Raw genomic sequence first — 14,482 nt, forward strand, 5'->3', positions numbered from 1 at the left:
TCAGGACTTGACTATGAATTCAAACAAAGCGAGAATTTCTATCTTGATGATGCAGACCAAGTTTCAGTATCGTATGCCAAAACGTCTTCAATTTACTGGCGTACTCAGATAGTAACAGTTAATTAATTAACCCTCCGCTTGATAGAACTTGTACTCAACAGAAACACGTTCCTTCAGTACATTTAATTTAGCAAATATTCTAGAATATTATTTCTAAATGGTAGACCGTTATTCAAGCCCCTGTGTATCGGAAACAGTTGTTTCTATATCTGAAGCATTCAGAGCACAAGACAACAATTAGACGGGACAGGGGACACGTCCCTGCGGAACACCGAAAACCTTTTGTTCCATACCGTAGAACCAGCGGCCTTTGAAGGAATGCACCAAGTCAAAGGCGCATCGAGCGTAACGTCAAAAGGAAATACAGTATAATTCAAACTAGAAACACCGCTTTCTGAAAAGGGAAGAAAGAGTCGCGCATGCGTCGAGTGAGCACACAGCCTCCGTACGGCCGGCCCCGTCAGAACAGTTGCCCCTAGATCGCCGCTCCGAATCAAACCCGAGCGAACATCGTGCCCGCCGCCGCTCCCGCGTTCCAATTACGAAAACTTTTTGAAAAATGCGCCGTTCTAGAATTTGGAACGTTTTTTGAATTTAGTTGGTTTTGTCGTTGTTTTTGTTTGTGAAGATGAGTTGGTTGAAGAACTTTGTGATGAAGTGGCCTCAGTTGCTTGTACTCGGAGTTTCAGTGTTGTTTCGATGTACGGATTCTGTCGGTAAGTTGTACAACATGTAAAAAACCTTACCTTTTAATATATAAATTACTCTATATTAACTTGATGAGTGGCATTTTGACAGAAAACTTATTCGAAGTTGTAAATTTCCGTGTATAAAATAAGCGGCCGTTATTTCGCTGTCGGTATATTTTTCACCGTCGACGCTAATTAATCGCGAAACTTAATTCAAAGTTAACTAACTTAATTTGTCAGCAGTTGCCTCGTCTTTCCTTGTAAATAAATAGCTAACCGAGGCTTGATAAAGTACAGCGACAGTAACACAATTAAGGAACTATTAAATTAAAATTTAATTATGTATTTAAATAAGGATTGTAAACGTTTATTTTCTTAGGAAGTAGTACCTAGGTTTCGTGATGGTAATTTAATATTGTCTTTCTCAAGCTCGTTTATTTTCAAGACTGGAATCATGAATATAGAAATCATCGATTTTTGTCTGATTCACTTTAGTTTCAAGTTACAATTGATATTTTGTCGGAGTGATTTTCCATAAAGATTGTATAGAGGATCATTAAAAATATTTTATCAAAGGACTTCTATTCGATATACCTTCTGTTTGCTTGTTCCCTTTGTAATATTACTCGCACATTAAGTTAACCTGATAGGTAATTGACATGAATGGAAGTCGTTATGCTTCGCTCGCTCGCACAAGAATGGGGAGGGGAAAATATTGTAACTATATACGCACCAGTGAATATATTGTATGTGTACTTCTAAAAGGACATTCCTTTGACCCCAAATGTAATCTTTTAAAAGGGTTCGTTATGAACGCTAAAAGAACAAACATTATTATATTAATAATTCTCGTTTAGGTGTCTGGGACTTAGGTGTTCATTGAACTCCTAAACTGCTGGACAGATTTAGATGTAATTTTCTATCTTTTGTTGGATTTGGTTATGAATTGGACCGGAAGAAGTTTTTGGTTGCATTTTGCAATATAATATTATTGAGCTAGACAATATTTCTCTAGCTATACCTATGTAGGTATCCTACATTCATCATGATTTTGTAATTCTATTCACCTTTATATGTATGGGTAGGTGGACTATAAGATCGCTTTGAAGCAAAGACAATAATCATGTATTACTTACTGCATACGTTTGTCGTTGATTCCACCAAAAATGTCACCCAGCCACGTCATCATCATCATCATCTCAGCCATAGGACGTCCACTGCTGAACATAGGCCTCCCCCTTTGATCTCCACAGATACCTGTTGGAAGCGACCTGCATCCAGCGTCTTCCGGCGACCTTTATAAGGTCGTCTGTCCACCTCGTTGGTGGACGTCCTACGCTGCGCTTGCTAGTCCGTGGTCTCCACTCCAGCACTTTTCGGCCCCATCTGCCATCTGCTCTGCGAGCAATATGGCCTGCCCATTGCCACTTCAACTTGCTAATCCGGTGGGCTATATCGGTCACTTTGGTTCGTCTACGGATCTCCTCGTTTCGGATTCGATCACGTAGAGAAACACCGAGCATAGCCCTCTCCATAGCTCGTTGAGCGACTTTGAGCTTTGAGATGAGGCCGATAGTGAGAGACCACGTTTCGGTGCCGTAAGTCATCACTGGTAACACACATTGGTTGAAGACTTTCGTCTTGAGGCACTGAGGTATGTCGGACGAAAAGACATTGCGTAGTTTCCCGAACGCTGCCCAGCCGAGTTGGATTCGGCGGTTGACCTCTTTCTCGAAGTTGGACCTACCTAATTGGACTACTTGTCCTAGGTAGATATATGAGTCAACAACTTCGAGTACCGAGCTTCCAACAGAGACTGGGGTGGGCTGAACATGGACATTTGACATAATTTTCGTCTTGTCCATGTTCATTTTCAGGCCCACCCGTTGTGAAACTCGGTCGAGGCCCTCGAGCATCATACTGAGTTCCTCCATCGACTTTGCCATGACTACGATGTCGTCGGCAAACCGAAGGTGAGTGATGTATTCGCCGTTGATGTTGATGCCAAGTCCTTGCCATTCCAGGAGCTTGAAGGCGTCTTCCATTGCGGCAGTAAACAGTTTCGGGGAGATTACGTCCCCCTGTCTTACGCCTCTTCTCAATGGAATCGGCTTCGTGCTATGCTCCTGTACTCGGACCGACATGGTGGCGTTATTATACAAACACTTCAACCAGCCACACCCAGCCACGTAAATAACTAAAATTGAAATACGCCACAGCATCTATGAGGAAATCTGACTTTAGGTACATTTCAGATTCTACTTTAATTATCCTCCTCGACTGCTCGGGTCACGGTACACTTTGACGGATTAGGTGTTTCTCGGAAAAAGGTTTAGATCCAGTAATCCTTATCCTGAAGTGAGCACAAATCTGTTTTGTCACAGGGGTTTCAACCTGAGCAGTGACGAACTGGAAATAAGGCCTATTGACCAGATATCGGATATTGGCAGGTATCGGATAGCAATATCTGACAGAAATTATAAACTGCCTTTTATGTCACAATGTGTATTAACTAACAGATAATAACACAATAACTTTTAATTTAATTTTCCAAACTAACTAATCGAGCCTTAACCTGCAATCCACATAATTAGAAGCATAACATAATAATGTTAGCGATTGTCATAAAACACACTCCCACAAATCAGTAACATTACAAATTGTGAGCTCTCAAAAGCCAAACTTTTCCTTTAAAAGTATAATCTCATCAGATTTCTTTAGCAATTTAAATAGATTGACAGCAATCTAAATTCATCTCACACCGCTAACCCCTTTCATCACAAGTAGGCATTTTGCCCAAAATACGCGAAAGGTCATCAAAGTAATTATGATATCTAAAGTTACCGAACTTGGAGTTACAAAGTGATAAACTGGATCGTCCTAATAACGGTCATTAATAGACTAACCCGATCACTAACGTCATTATTAAAGTTAAACTATTTCTTAGCCGTAAGATCGGCTAGAGATCGCTATTTTGTCTGTGGAACTTATGGACTAATGGTTTCGCTTTGTCATGCAATTAATTGTCTGATTCTACAAATACCCATTAATTAGGTACTAATCTGTATATACCTGTCTGTATATTAAAACAATGTGTTTAACTTACCAAGAACTACTGGACTGATTTTCATAGTTTAAATGTATTGGTCGGTTTCACTTCTTACCAGGACAGTAGAACTTTTGAACAACAGAACGGGGAAGGGATATAACGTATCGGGATATATCAAAAGCTTTGTGTTACCATACTAATTAAAATATGAATTTATATTTATTATTAAAGTAATTCCTACTTGGATTTAGTGTCAGCAGCATCAGCTTTATTGTATCAAATCAGTAAATCCAATCCTATTTATGATCTGAATAGTAATATCCTAATGCAGTCCACGCATCAAATCACCGCGCGATTGAAATATAAGTTCAATAAAGACTGAATCAATCAAAATAAATGAAATGTCGGCGGAATTAATTCGTTTGTATTAAACACCAATAAAGTGGCAATCGGACGGAGATTAGCTGCAAATACCAAATGTTGCCGAACCATTTTATTTGCGTAACGTTCCAAAATTGTTCTTCTTTGATTACAATTTGGAGTTTAGGGCTTGAGCTTGTATATTTTGAAAACTTTTTTATATGCAATCATTATAAAGCCAAAAGTTTATGTGTTTGTTTGAACGCGATAATCTCATGGATTTCTACAAGGAACAGATTAGTAAAAAAAAATGTTGGCACATTTATCGAGGAAGGCTATAGCCGAACTATAATAGGCTATAATAGACTCTGCGGCTTAGATACCCATGAACGTGATATTGAAATTGACATATGAATATGAATTCCTCAAAGAGAGTTATACCTGTTACTATTCGTAAACAAGATTGCCTTTAGTTCATATTGAACTGCAATAGTTTCCAATACACAGAGCTATAAGACCAGTATAATTACATGGAGCATGTTCAATAACACATTTAGCAGTAAACTATCCGCAGTCTCTCAGCACCTATTAGTTCGGACCCACAAACTGTGATACACAAATAGATAACTATTTCCGAGCAAAGCTTAGGGACTCCACCGACATTCATGTTAAGATTCTTAGAGCATTCAACCAACAGGAGGCGCCATTGCCGAGACTTCCCCTCTGGTAAAGACAAGAGACTGCTATTCATGCGTGTGTATTTGATTGACCGTTTTGTAAAATGTGTGCGTATGATATGATCGAAAATATGGTTTATTGCTACCTCGTCAATAATTTAGACTCGCCCGCTTTTCTTGTCTGTACCTTTTGTTTACCTGCTAGAAATATGTACATGTAGATAGAGATGTATGAATTGGGCGAGTTAAAACTAGAGATGAGATGGCACTAAGCACTTGAGTTTGAGCGAAAATTAGCACACTTTTTGCCACCGAAAGTGCTCATGGAAGTTCCGGTTAGTTAAATGGTCCAAGTTAATACCAGTTCAATACTGGCGAAGTTCGGCGGTCGAGTTAATAAATTGTTAATATGTTGGGGAGCTTGTACTAAGTGCGAAGAAGCCTCACGTTCTCGCATGTGCAACTTGTACGTGGAACATTCCTTTGGTAATTTATCTTCGTGCTCGGGATATTTGCGAACATTTAACTTATGATTTATGAGAAGTGCTAGCTTTAGGTCGTGGTATGAACCCAGGTGGATGTTACTATAGAATTTAATTAGTTTTGGCAGCACTGCAGTGGTCAGTGCGAGCATTTTCATGCCGCGATAAATGTTTGTCTTCAATGTACCTAGACACGAGGCTTGAAGACATTAAATAATTAACGTTCCTCAATGTTATTTTCTTCCTTTGTTTGGTACTAAGAGAGGAAGGTTTTTCACACTCACAACTGGCCAGTATCGGAAAGGAATTCCGTATACAATTCCGCTTCACAAAACTAATTTAATCCGACCAGTTAATTGCATTACGTAACATTAACAAGCTGGCTCCGTACACTTAACACTAACAAAATCAGGCTTGTCCGAGTACCTCTCGATTTAATCAAAGAAAAATACATTTTCAAATCTCCAGTTTCTTTTGAAAGTCCCCTATTGGTGTGGATGCTGGCATAATTGGGTTCCATTGAAGCCGGGTTCTCGAGTACTGAAGCAATTAGGTATTAATTTGTTTAGGAGCAGCGTCCGAATGAACAATTGATGTGGTTACAGCGGCCATGTTGGATCGGCCCGTTGTATTGGATTAGGCGTAAGGACTCGTTACGTCATCAAGTCCTGTTATTTGATTGGCTGTAATAAGGGTACGATATGAGATGTATGCCACGAATATGAGAAGCAAATTGGCATGAAAAGGGAAGGTTGGAATGTTCAGTTTATGTTATCCCTAATTTGTGTTCATATTAATGTCTATAATGCAATGATGTGAATGTTTGATGTAGGCAAATATTAATGAATGTTATTGAAATATTTCTTCCCCGACATGAAAATTTCCCCGAATCAAAATCAGTGTTAAAAATAGATTATTAATTGATTTTATTATTCAAAACAAAGTCAACATTATAATCAATCAAGAACAGGTGATAATCAATGGCTATCCCTTTTTTAAATATAATCAATAACTGGGTGGGCATCAATCACGGAAGCAAACAGCCCCTGATGAGAATATCCTGAGTTTCCTCTCAACCCTTATCAAAGGGTTTGTTTGACCACAAATCTAATTAAAAATAATCCTTCGATCAAACCCCGCAATTGTTTATTGTATACAATGCAACCTTCTAAAATATACAGCGATATTTATTTTTTTGTATATTTTTAAAATAGGAAATTAATCTATACTGATATATAATAAAGAGCAGAAGCATTTGTTTGTTTTTACTCTAAAGGCTCCAAATCTACGGAACCAAATTAAAATATTCTTTCACTGTTGGAAAGCTACACTCTTCTCAAGGCCCTAAAATAGACTCCCGACATGGGTGTAGGCAATAGTTCCCACAATTAAATTATAATTAAGAAATCGCAGAAGGTAGGCAGGCAAAAGTAATACCAGTGAAATCCAACCAACAAAATATGAATCTCAAAACATTTCATAAATAACAAATAATTACAAAATAAATATAATTATAGCTTCATTAATTTTAATACTCATATTTAATATCTTACCTACCTTAAGATACGTGCAATTACATTCTCGCAGCACTAATTAGCTATGTACACATAATTATCTTAATGAACCGTGCTCAGTTAATTACTAATTCTCATATGATTAGTTTGTTACAGAGAGCTAGTTTGTGTTGTGAAGCTGGATTCTCTTCACGTTTGATGTCAGAGTTAAGTTGATGTGTTTGGTTTTAAAATTACTTGGACGGTCATGAGAAAACTTTACCTGTAAAATGTTGTATTGTTTTTACTTTCCTATTTCATTCTGATATCCTTGTTATGAATTAAGGTTAGAATATTTACTCAATCGTTATTCTACTGCCCACTGGTCCTTAGGGTTTTTGAGGTGCAGATTTTTTTTTATGTTTTGTTTTACCACAAAATCTAATAACCAATACCATAAACTACGACTTCTTTCTTGAATCTTTAATATTTCTTTCACTGCTTGATAGTGAAATTAAACTATCTAAGTACATGCTACTTTTTGTTATTTGAAAGTATTTTTGTCATTTACCAGGTACGAAACCTACCACATCTCAAAAGGCTTTAACTTCAGCAACATCCACCAGGACTATTCAGAATTTTGTTAAATCCGGGTCGAGTTGGTAATTGGGGTTATCTATGTAAAAGCCGAAAGTACATGTATTTGATGGGTAAGCGTTACTTATGACATGGGCAAGCATGGCACAGACTGGTGAAATGTGGGCTTATTGTAGGAACACCTTTATATTCCCTTGGGTAAAACAAACTTTATACGTAGGTACCAATATGTAATTACCTATGTACTGAGTTACTTTTAAATGAAGTAACTCTTGAGATTCTTCTGTATGAAATAAAATTGAGTCATAAATCATTTACTGAATTACAAGGAATGTGATTGACAGTGTCAGTCTAGTGGAGCTTCGATTGGTCGTCGCGTCCATATTGGAATGGACATCATTCTTCTGTCCATCACCATAGACAATCATATTAGAATTGCTATAACATTAACATTGCCATGGAGTTTGTTGCAAATGTGCTGAAAGAGTGTGTGGTACAAGTAATTCAAGTACTTCAGCTAATTCTGAAACCACTTCTAACAAATCAATTCCATTCTTGTATCATTGTACCTATTATTCTAACCTTATTACATTCATGTACCTTATCCTTAAATCACACCGACCAACAAAAGGTCCAAATACATACAATCAAACCCACCAATCTGATTACTTCTAATTTTAAAAACTCAATACCAATCTAACCCTCAAAAGCGGTTCATCATATCGGTACCAGTATCACATATCACATAGATACTGACATCGGTAACCGCAGGCGGGTATAGAGATACCACCTCGAAGCGATGCCGACCGATACCGCAGTGAGGGGTTAAGTTCCGCGTCCGTGACAATGGTGAAATAAATAGGTACTCGGGAACATTGCTGTGAAAAGATGAGAAAAATAATGTGATTTTTTTATTTAAAGTCAAAATAATGAACATGAAAATATTGTTGGTTGTGACCTTCCAGCAGATGCTGATATATTTAATTACATATTATTATGACAGAACTAAATGCAATTTCTGAAAAAATATAATTTTCTGTGAACTTTAAACACATTTCAAAATTACGGGAAACGTCATGTCGATATTTTTCACAATTTGCATCTTTTATCGGAAGGCATATTTCATAGAAAACATTAACACAAGTACGTATGTGTACTTATACATAATTAATTTATATTAAATTCTACTCAAAATACAAAGTATCATCAGACGAATACACAAACATATGAAACCTCGGTCCTCAGTCCTAAAATCCCGCAACCACACAACCCACAGACCTATAAGACAAATCAAATAACTGCAAACTCGACGTAAAATACCGGCTTTTGCTTCGGTAAAAATAGCGGCTTTTCCTTCGGTAATACAGCAGGCCGCGGGCGGCATAATGTACCGCATTGATGACAATGGCGAAACAGGGTTGAAACAGAGAACGGGAAGCTATTATAAAAATGATTTTCAATTTTGTTTCTTTCATCGTCAGTTTTATTCAGAGTAGGATTATATTAGAGGGGTCATAAAAATAGAATATTGTCAAATGGGAATATTATTTTATTGTGTAAATTCTTTACGATTGTTTGTTTGTTTTGAACCTTCTTAACCCTAGAAGCCTAATCTACGCCTGCGAGACGTACACGCATTCGAATATCGTTTGTTTTTTTCTAACGGTTGAAGCTAGCGCATGGTGCTCTTCTGTTACCTCCGTGGCCGACGGGAGCTAGAGGATGGTGCTCGTATCGTTGAGGTAAGTCCCGCCATTTTTGATTTATCGAAGTGTTGCACGCCTGCGAGACGTATGTTTAGGCTTTGTGTAACTTTTAACTGAGATTGAGTGATTTTACTATTGCTTATTTTTCGTATATTTTATATATTTTTTCGGCGTTGTTTCAGGTATAAACATGTCACGGTCTAATGTATTAGACGAAGACGATATTTTTGCAATTTTGAACGAGGAAGACAATCTTTCTCAGCAAGATTCAAATTCCGAAGTTGAGGATAACCAGATTATCGACAACGTTCAAAGCGAGGACGAAAATAATGAAGTGTCTGAGTACGTTTCGTCTTTACAAGAATCTGGAGCCTCTGAAGAAACCGACCCTACCCTTGTTGCAGAAGCTGGTCCATCATCTGTTGCAGACCCTGTTTTACCACCTACCAACTCGGAGCGGATTTATCGTGTTCGTAATCGTACTCAGAATGGACATATTTGGTCAACTGTTAAAGCTCAAATCTGATTAGTTGTAATGTTTGCTCTAAGAATAGATATTAGCGTAAAAAAAAATATTTGGTATTCAAAAAAATATATATGTTTTAGCTGATTTTGAAGAAGTTAATTTTTTTTGTTCCAATTTATGCATATTGTTTTTTTGTTGTAATAAATAACTGTAATTATAGTTATAATTAATAACAGTGTTGTTTTATTTTTAGTTTATATTCTAAATTAAAATTTCTGCTCAATAATAAAAATAATAATTTAATAATGTACCTAAAATCGGGGCTTTTATATGTGTACGCCTCTGAGACGTATGTTAAGGCTTTGTGTACGTTCGAAATAGATTAGGCTTCTAGGGTTAACCGATTTGAAAAATTATTTCGCTGTTGGGAAGGTATACTATATTCCAATGACATAACTACTCTATCTTTTCTCCAAGTACTCGAAGAAGTTCTCCGGGGAAGCGGCTGAAACCGCGAGATACAGCGAGCTATGTACAAAATACCAAATACGACGCAAAATAGCTCTTCAAAGATTTAACATCCACTTTTCGTCCACGGTTCAATCGACACAAATGCCAACATCTTAAGCTATTGTCTCTTAAGATCGGAAGGCTGTCTCCATTATCGGTACTAAACAAAAGCCGCGCGATCACTGAGTCTCTCTCTATAATTAACGGCAGGTAATCTTGACGTGCTCGCTCATTGCTCAATGGGCTGGCTGTACCGACTCGATTACACTTGGAATTTATGATGTGTTACTAACTACCAGTAAATATATCGCGCAAGAATATGTGGAGACAACAATACGAACAGGGAAACGCGTGGAGACTAGTCGCCTATATTGTTAAAAATTTTGGCAAAGAATTCATGTAGGGTTTTTCATAAAAGCAATGTGTTGGAATGAAAATAATGTTAATAATTATATTCTGCAAAATTCTTCCTTCAAAATACGGACTATAAAATTAATGAGTACATATTTAAAATAACGAACCGCGACCCAATATTTAAAAATATATTTTACATACATTACAATAACGAGAATCTTCATAAAGGGATAATAGCGAGCAGTTTCGGAATCCGTATTATTCTATAATTTACATATTAAACGAAAAATTGCATTTATTTTGTTGATAACTCTGTATGAATTTATTATGTGGGGAGTGACAAAGGCCATTACATCAATTTGTAAAATAATAAATAAATGACGAACGAATAGGCCGCGTCGTGTTGGCGCTTCAAAAGCCAAGTTTAATTTCACAAACAGTTGATATGGCTATTAATTTCTTCACTACTGTTCGTGCGCGGTGTGAAAACGATTGTGAACTTCTGTGTCGATGTTTATTAGCCAGTTACGTGTTTGTTGGAAAAACGAAAATTGTGAATGTTTTTATTGCGTAAAAAAAATATTTTTGATCGTTATTTTTGGTTCGTTTCATTCCCAGTTTGTACATACACAATTACACATTTATGAAACAAATTAGTAAGTTGACCCGGCGGGCGTTCCATAGGTATCTTTCGTTAAATTATAAACCTGTTTTTTTTACTGGCTTCGCTTAGGATCATAGGAGTTACTGAACCGATTGAAAAAAAAATTATCTGTACAAAGTAATCCGTTTAGGACTTTGGCGTAACTGCTCGCGGAAGATAGTAAAATCATAACCCCCAAGCCTTATTCCCAAATCTTTGCATATGTTGGTGACAATTATACACAAAGCCATTCAGTTATTTCCCAAGTTCAACAAACCAACCGACAACGTTGTTTCATAATAATCTAGTGAACAATACATTTTCTTGTCTGTCTTTCTATTCCAAGTCAGCATTGTATCTCAGTAAGCTCCGCTCTCGCGACGTCAGCAGTGACTATCGTTTCTAGCTGACGCCCGGCTCAGCACGCGACTGTCTCGCAGCATGTTAAGCCTTCGTTATCATAGCAACTACGTCTCTTATGTGTTATGTTATATACTTCTGTTATGATAAAGATTACTTTACTTTACTTTATGTTAACATAATATTTATAAATGTGTATATCGCATTATATCATGTAGTGAAATAGAAATAATGTATGCATGTGCATTGTTCATGACATATAAAACCTCATTGGTATTTGTTCGCAGGATTTATGATAAGTATTTTATTTTTAATTTTTACTAGCATAGTGTTTTAATGAGTAACCATAACTCACATTGAGCATGGCAAATGATGATTAACGCTCAATCCTTCTCAGTGTGAAAAGAGGCCAGTGCCCAGAAGTAGGACGATAACAAAATGGACTGATGATGATAGGTACCTATAACATCCCATGCTTATTCTAGATTGATTCTCAATTTCAACTATTCATATTTTCTACTATATATGTGTTAAGATATGTATATTCTTAATTAAGGACATGATGACCTAATGATGTCTCCATTGCTAATTAACAGTATTCGAAATTGGTCCTTTCCTGGTCGTGCCACCGCAACTTCTTGTTTGAGTAACCAACTTGATAACCTCGGGGCTTGTTCGAAATTAATTAAATATCGCGACCCGAATTGGTAATTAAGTCTTGAGTCTAGCCCAATTATTTTGTTGAAGTCATATAATTACAGTTGCCAATTTATTTGTGTGAGATAGATGTGTATTCTTGAGGGATGGTATTGAAGTTTATTTCGGTTCCTATCTGTACAAATCTAAAATTAGTATCACGTCTGTAGAAATAATTAATATTGTACTACAGTCCCTTTTCAGAAATATACCTATGTATGTCTAAAATACAGTGTTTTTGTTGTATAAAAATTCCATTCAAAACAATTTTTACATATGCCCAAAATACTTCCTTACTGCATTATCGCTAAATCCAAATTGAGTATACAAATATCCAGCACCGAAGTCTTAACCAAGTACCTTACCCATTTGCTTAAAAAACCAACACACTCAAGTCTTTATCCTAAGTCAACTGTTACGGCGGACCTCTGAGATTACTTTTCTTACCAACGTACACAAAAAGTGTAGGCAAGCTAAGGTGTTACGTCATAACGTCACTTTGATTTATGACTTCAGATAATGTCGGCTCACGCTTGTAAATTAACGCGGGTTTTGGAAGCCTGCTTCGTTCTTAATATTACTTTTTAATTGGGTTATGATGTTATATATAAATAGTTACGGTTATGCAGTTTATAGTGACATAACTAATAGATGAAATGAATGAATGATAAAAAACACGTGTATACGTGTGAACTGTGATAAAAGCGATTTTCTAAAATACCGAATCAAAATTTTAGCATTCATTCCAGCAATAACAAGATCCACGGAATAAATAAAATATGTGCCAAATCTGTTAAAAGTTAGATACCCCTTTCATCTTAAAAGTGACCCGGAAGTCTCGTAGTGACAATTTGATAAAACAAGTTTGCTTTAATCGAATTTTAACATCAAAGGTTAGTTTGAACCATCAATTTGAAATAGAACCGAGCCTTGACCCAATAAATAATTCGGTCAGCTAGCCTCGCTAAAATAAATAAAACATTTCTAAGATTAATTAGAGAATGTCTAATGAATGCCATATTTTTATTAAAACTAATTAGATGGTTTTAAAAAGACATCCAGAGAAAAACATCAAATATAAAAAAGCCATTTTATACCACTTTTTGAATAAAACGAATACGTCAAAAATAACTTAATTAACTCAGTAATTATAAATGTACAAATATAGAGGTATATTTTTGTACACGTTTTGCCATTTGGCCAAATATTTTTACTGAAACGTTTCTCTTTAAATTTTCAGTTTATATCAAGCCATCATTTTTTTTTTTTCATAAAAATGTACCACTCCGACGCAACCTTTTTTGTTAGATAAATTAGTCTAGACTTTGTAAAAACTTAAATTTTGGAATTAAAAATATTTTTATTTTCATTAAGTAATATGCGCACGTATATACACTAAAACATATATTGGCTAAAACCTTTAGACGCGCACTAGACTAATAAAGTAAAGCACTAACTAGACACAATACGTATTGGCCCATAATTCTTTGATGCGATTGCTTTAAATTCTGTCTGTACACAGAGTTAGTCCACAATCCCGGTAAAAAGGACTGGCCAGGCCTATTGTGCGCCAGTCCATTATAACGGGCCTCCATTGTGGAGCCACGAGCCACAATGCCACGATTATTGCTAATAATAAGATTTACCGCCGAGTACCTCTCCTGGTGGGCGGATTTTTTATACACTTTAGGGTTCTTGACATTTTGTAAAGGTTTTTTTCTTTACATAGCAAATGGGTTTTCGGTAGTAGCACGTTAATTTGAAAATCAGCTAAAAGGTTTTTATTTGGTTGGCGGTTGAGCCGACCGCGCGGGCTGTGGACTCGCTTGATTGACGGCTTGTTACATCTCGTATTTCATTTTGAAGTGCTAAATCGAGTGTCAGCTTTTATGATTAATTGTTATTCGTCTGTTATTCAGTGCTAAGCGTCTCGTCAGTGCGAGTGTGGCGAGAGCTTATGTAGATGACTCACTGTATTATTCTAATGAAATGTATACAAACTGGCAGCGTTCCGTTACTGTGAATAATGTGTTAAAAATATACCGGAGGTGTAAAGACGACGTATTTAACAGAAAATGAGTACATTTAAAGCACATTGCGAATTAATTGGCACTCCCCGAGGAACCAATTTGAGACTACTCTCTGCAATTGATTCTGATAAAGCAACCATTGAATTGATCCAATATATTTTAATAATATTTCCGTCTCCTACAAATTGATCATTTACCCCCATAGCTTTAACAAATTACTTTCGCGCGAACGAATCTTAACAATAATACGCATTACGTGGAAACGAAATACGTGTGTTATCGAAATAACAATAGCATAGAGGAACGTCAA

At 36.4% G+C, this 14,482-nt stretch overlaps 1 protein-coding gene across 1 annotated transcript in view; it reads left to right on the forward strand.

Annotated features, from left to right (window-relative positions):
* Window positions 1–534: 534 nt before the first annotated feature.
* Window positions 535–14,482, forward strand: part of LOC124631992 (protein amalgam-like) — a 66,439-nt gene continuing 52,491 nt past the window's right edge. The window contains exon 1 of the mRNA XM_047166645.1: window positions 535–776. Within this exon, the coding sequence (XP_047022601.1) occupies window positions 689–776 (88 nt within the window). The 5' untranslated portion in view covers window positions 535–688. The remainder of the gene's footprint in view (window positions 777–14,482) is intronic.

This window comes from Helicoverpa zea, chromosome 7 (genome assembly GCF_022581195.2).
Source record: "Helicoverpa zea isolate HzStark_Cry1AcR chromosome 7, ilHelZeax1.1, whole genome shotgun sequence".
Taxonomy (NCBI): Eukaryota; Metazoa; Arthropoda; class Insecta; order Lepidoptera; family Noctuidae; genus Helicoverpa; species Helicoverpa zea.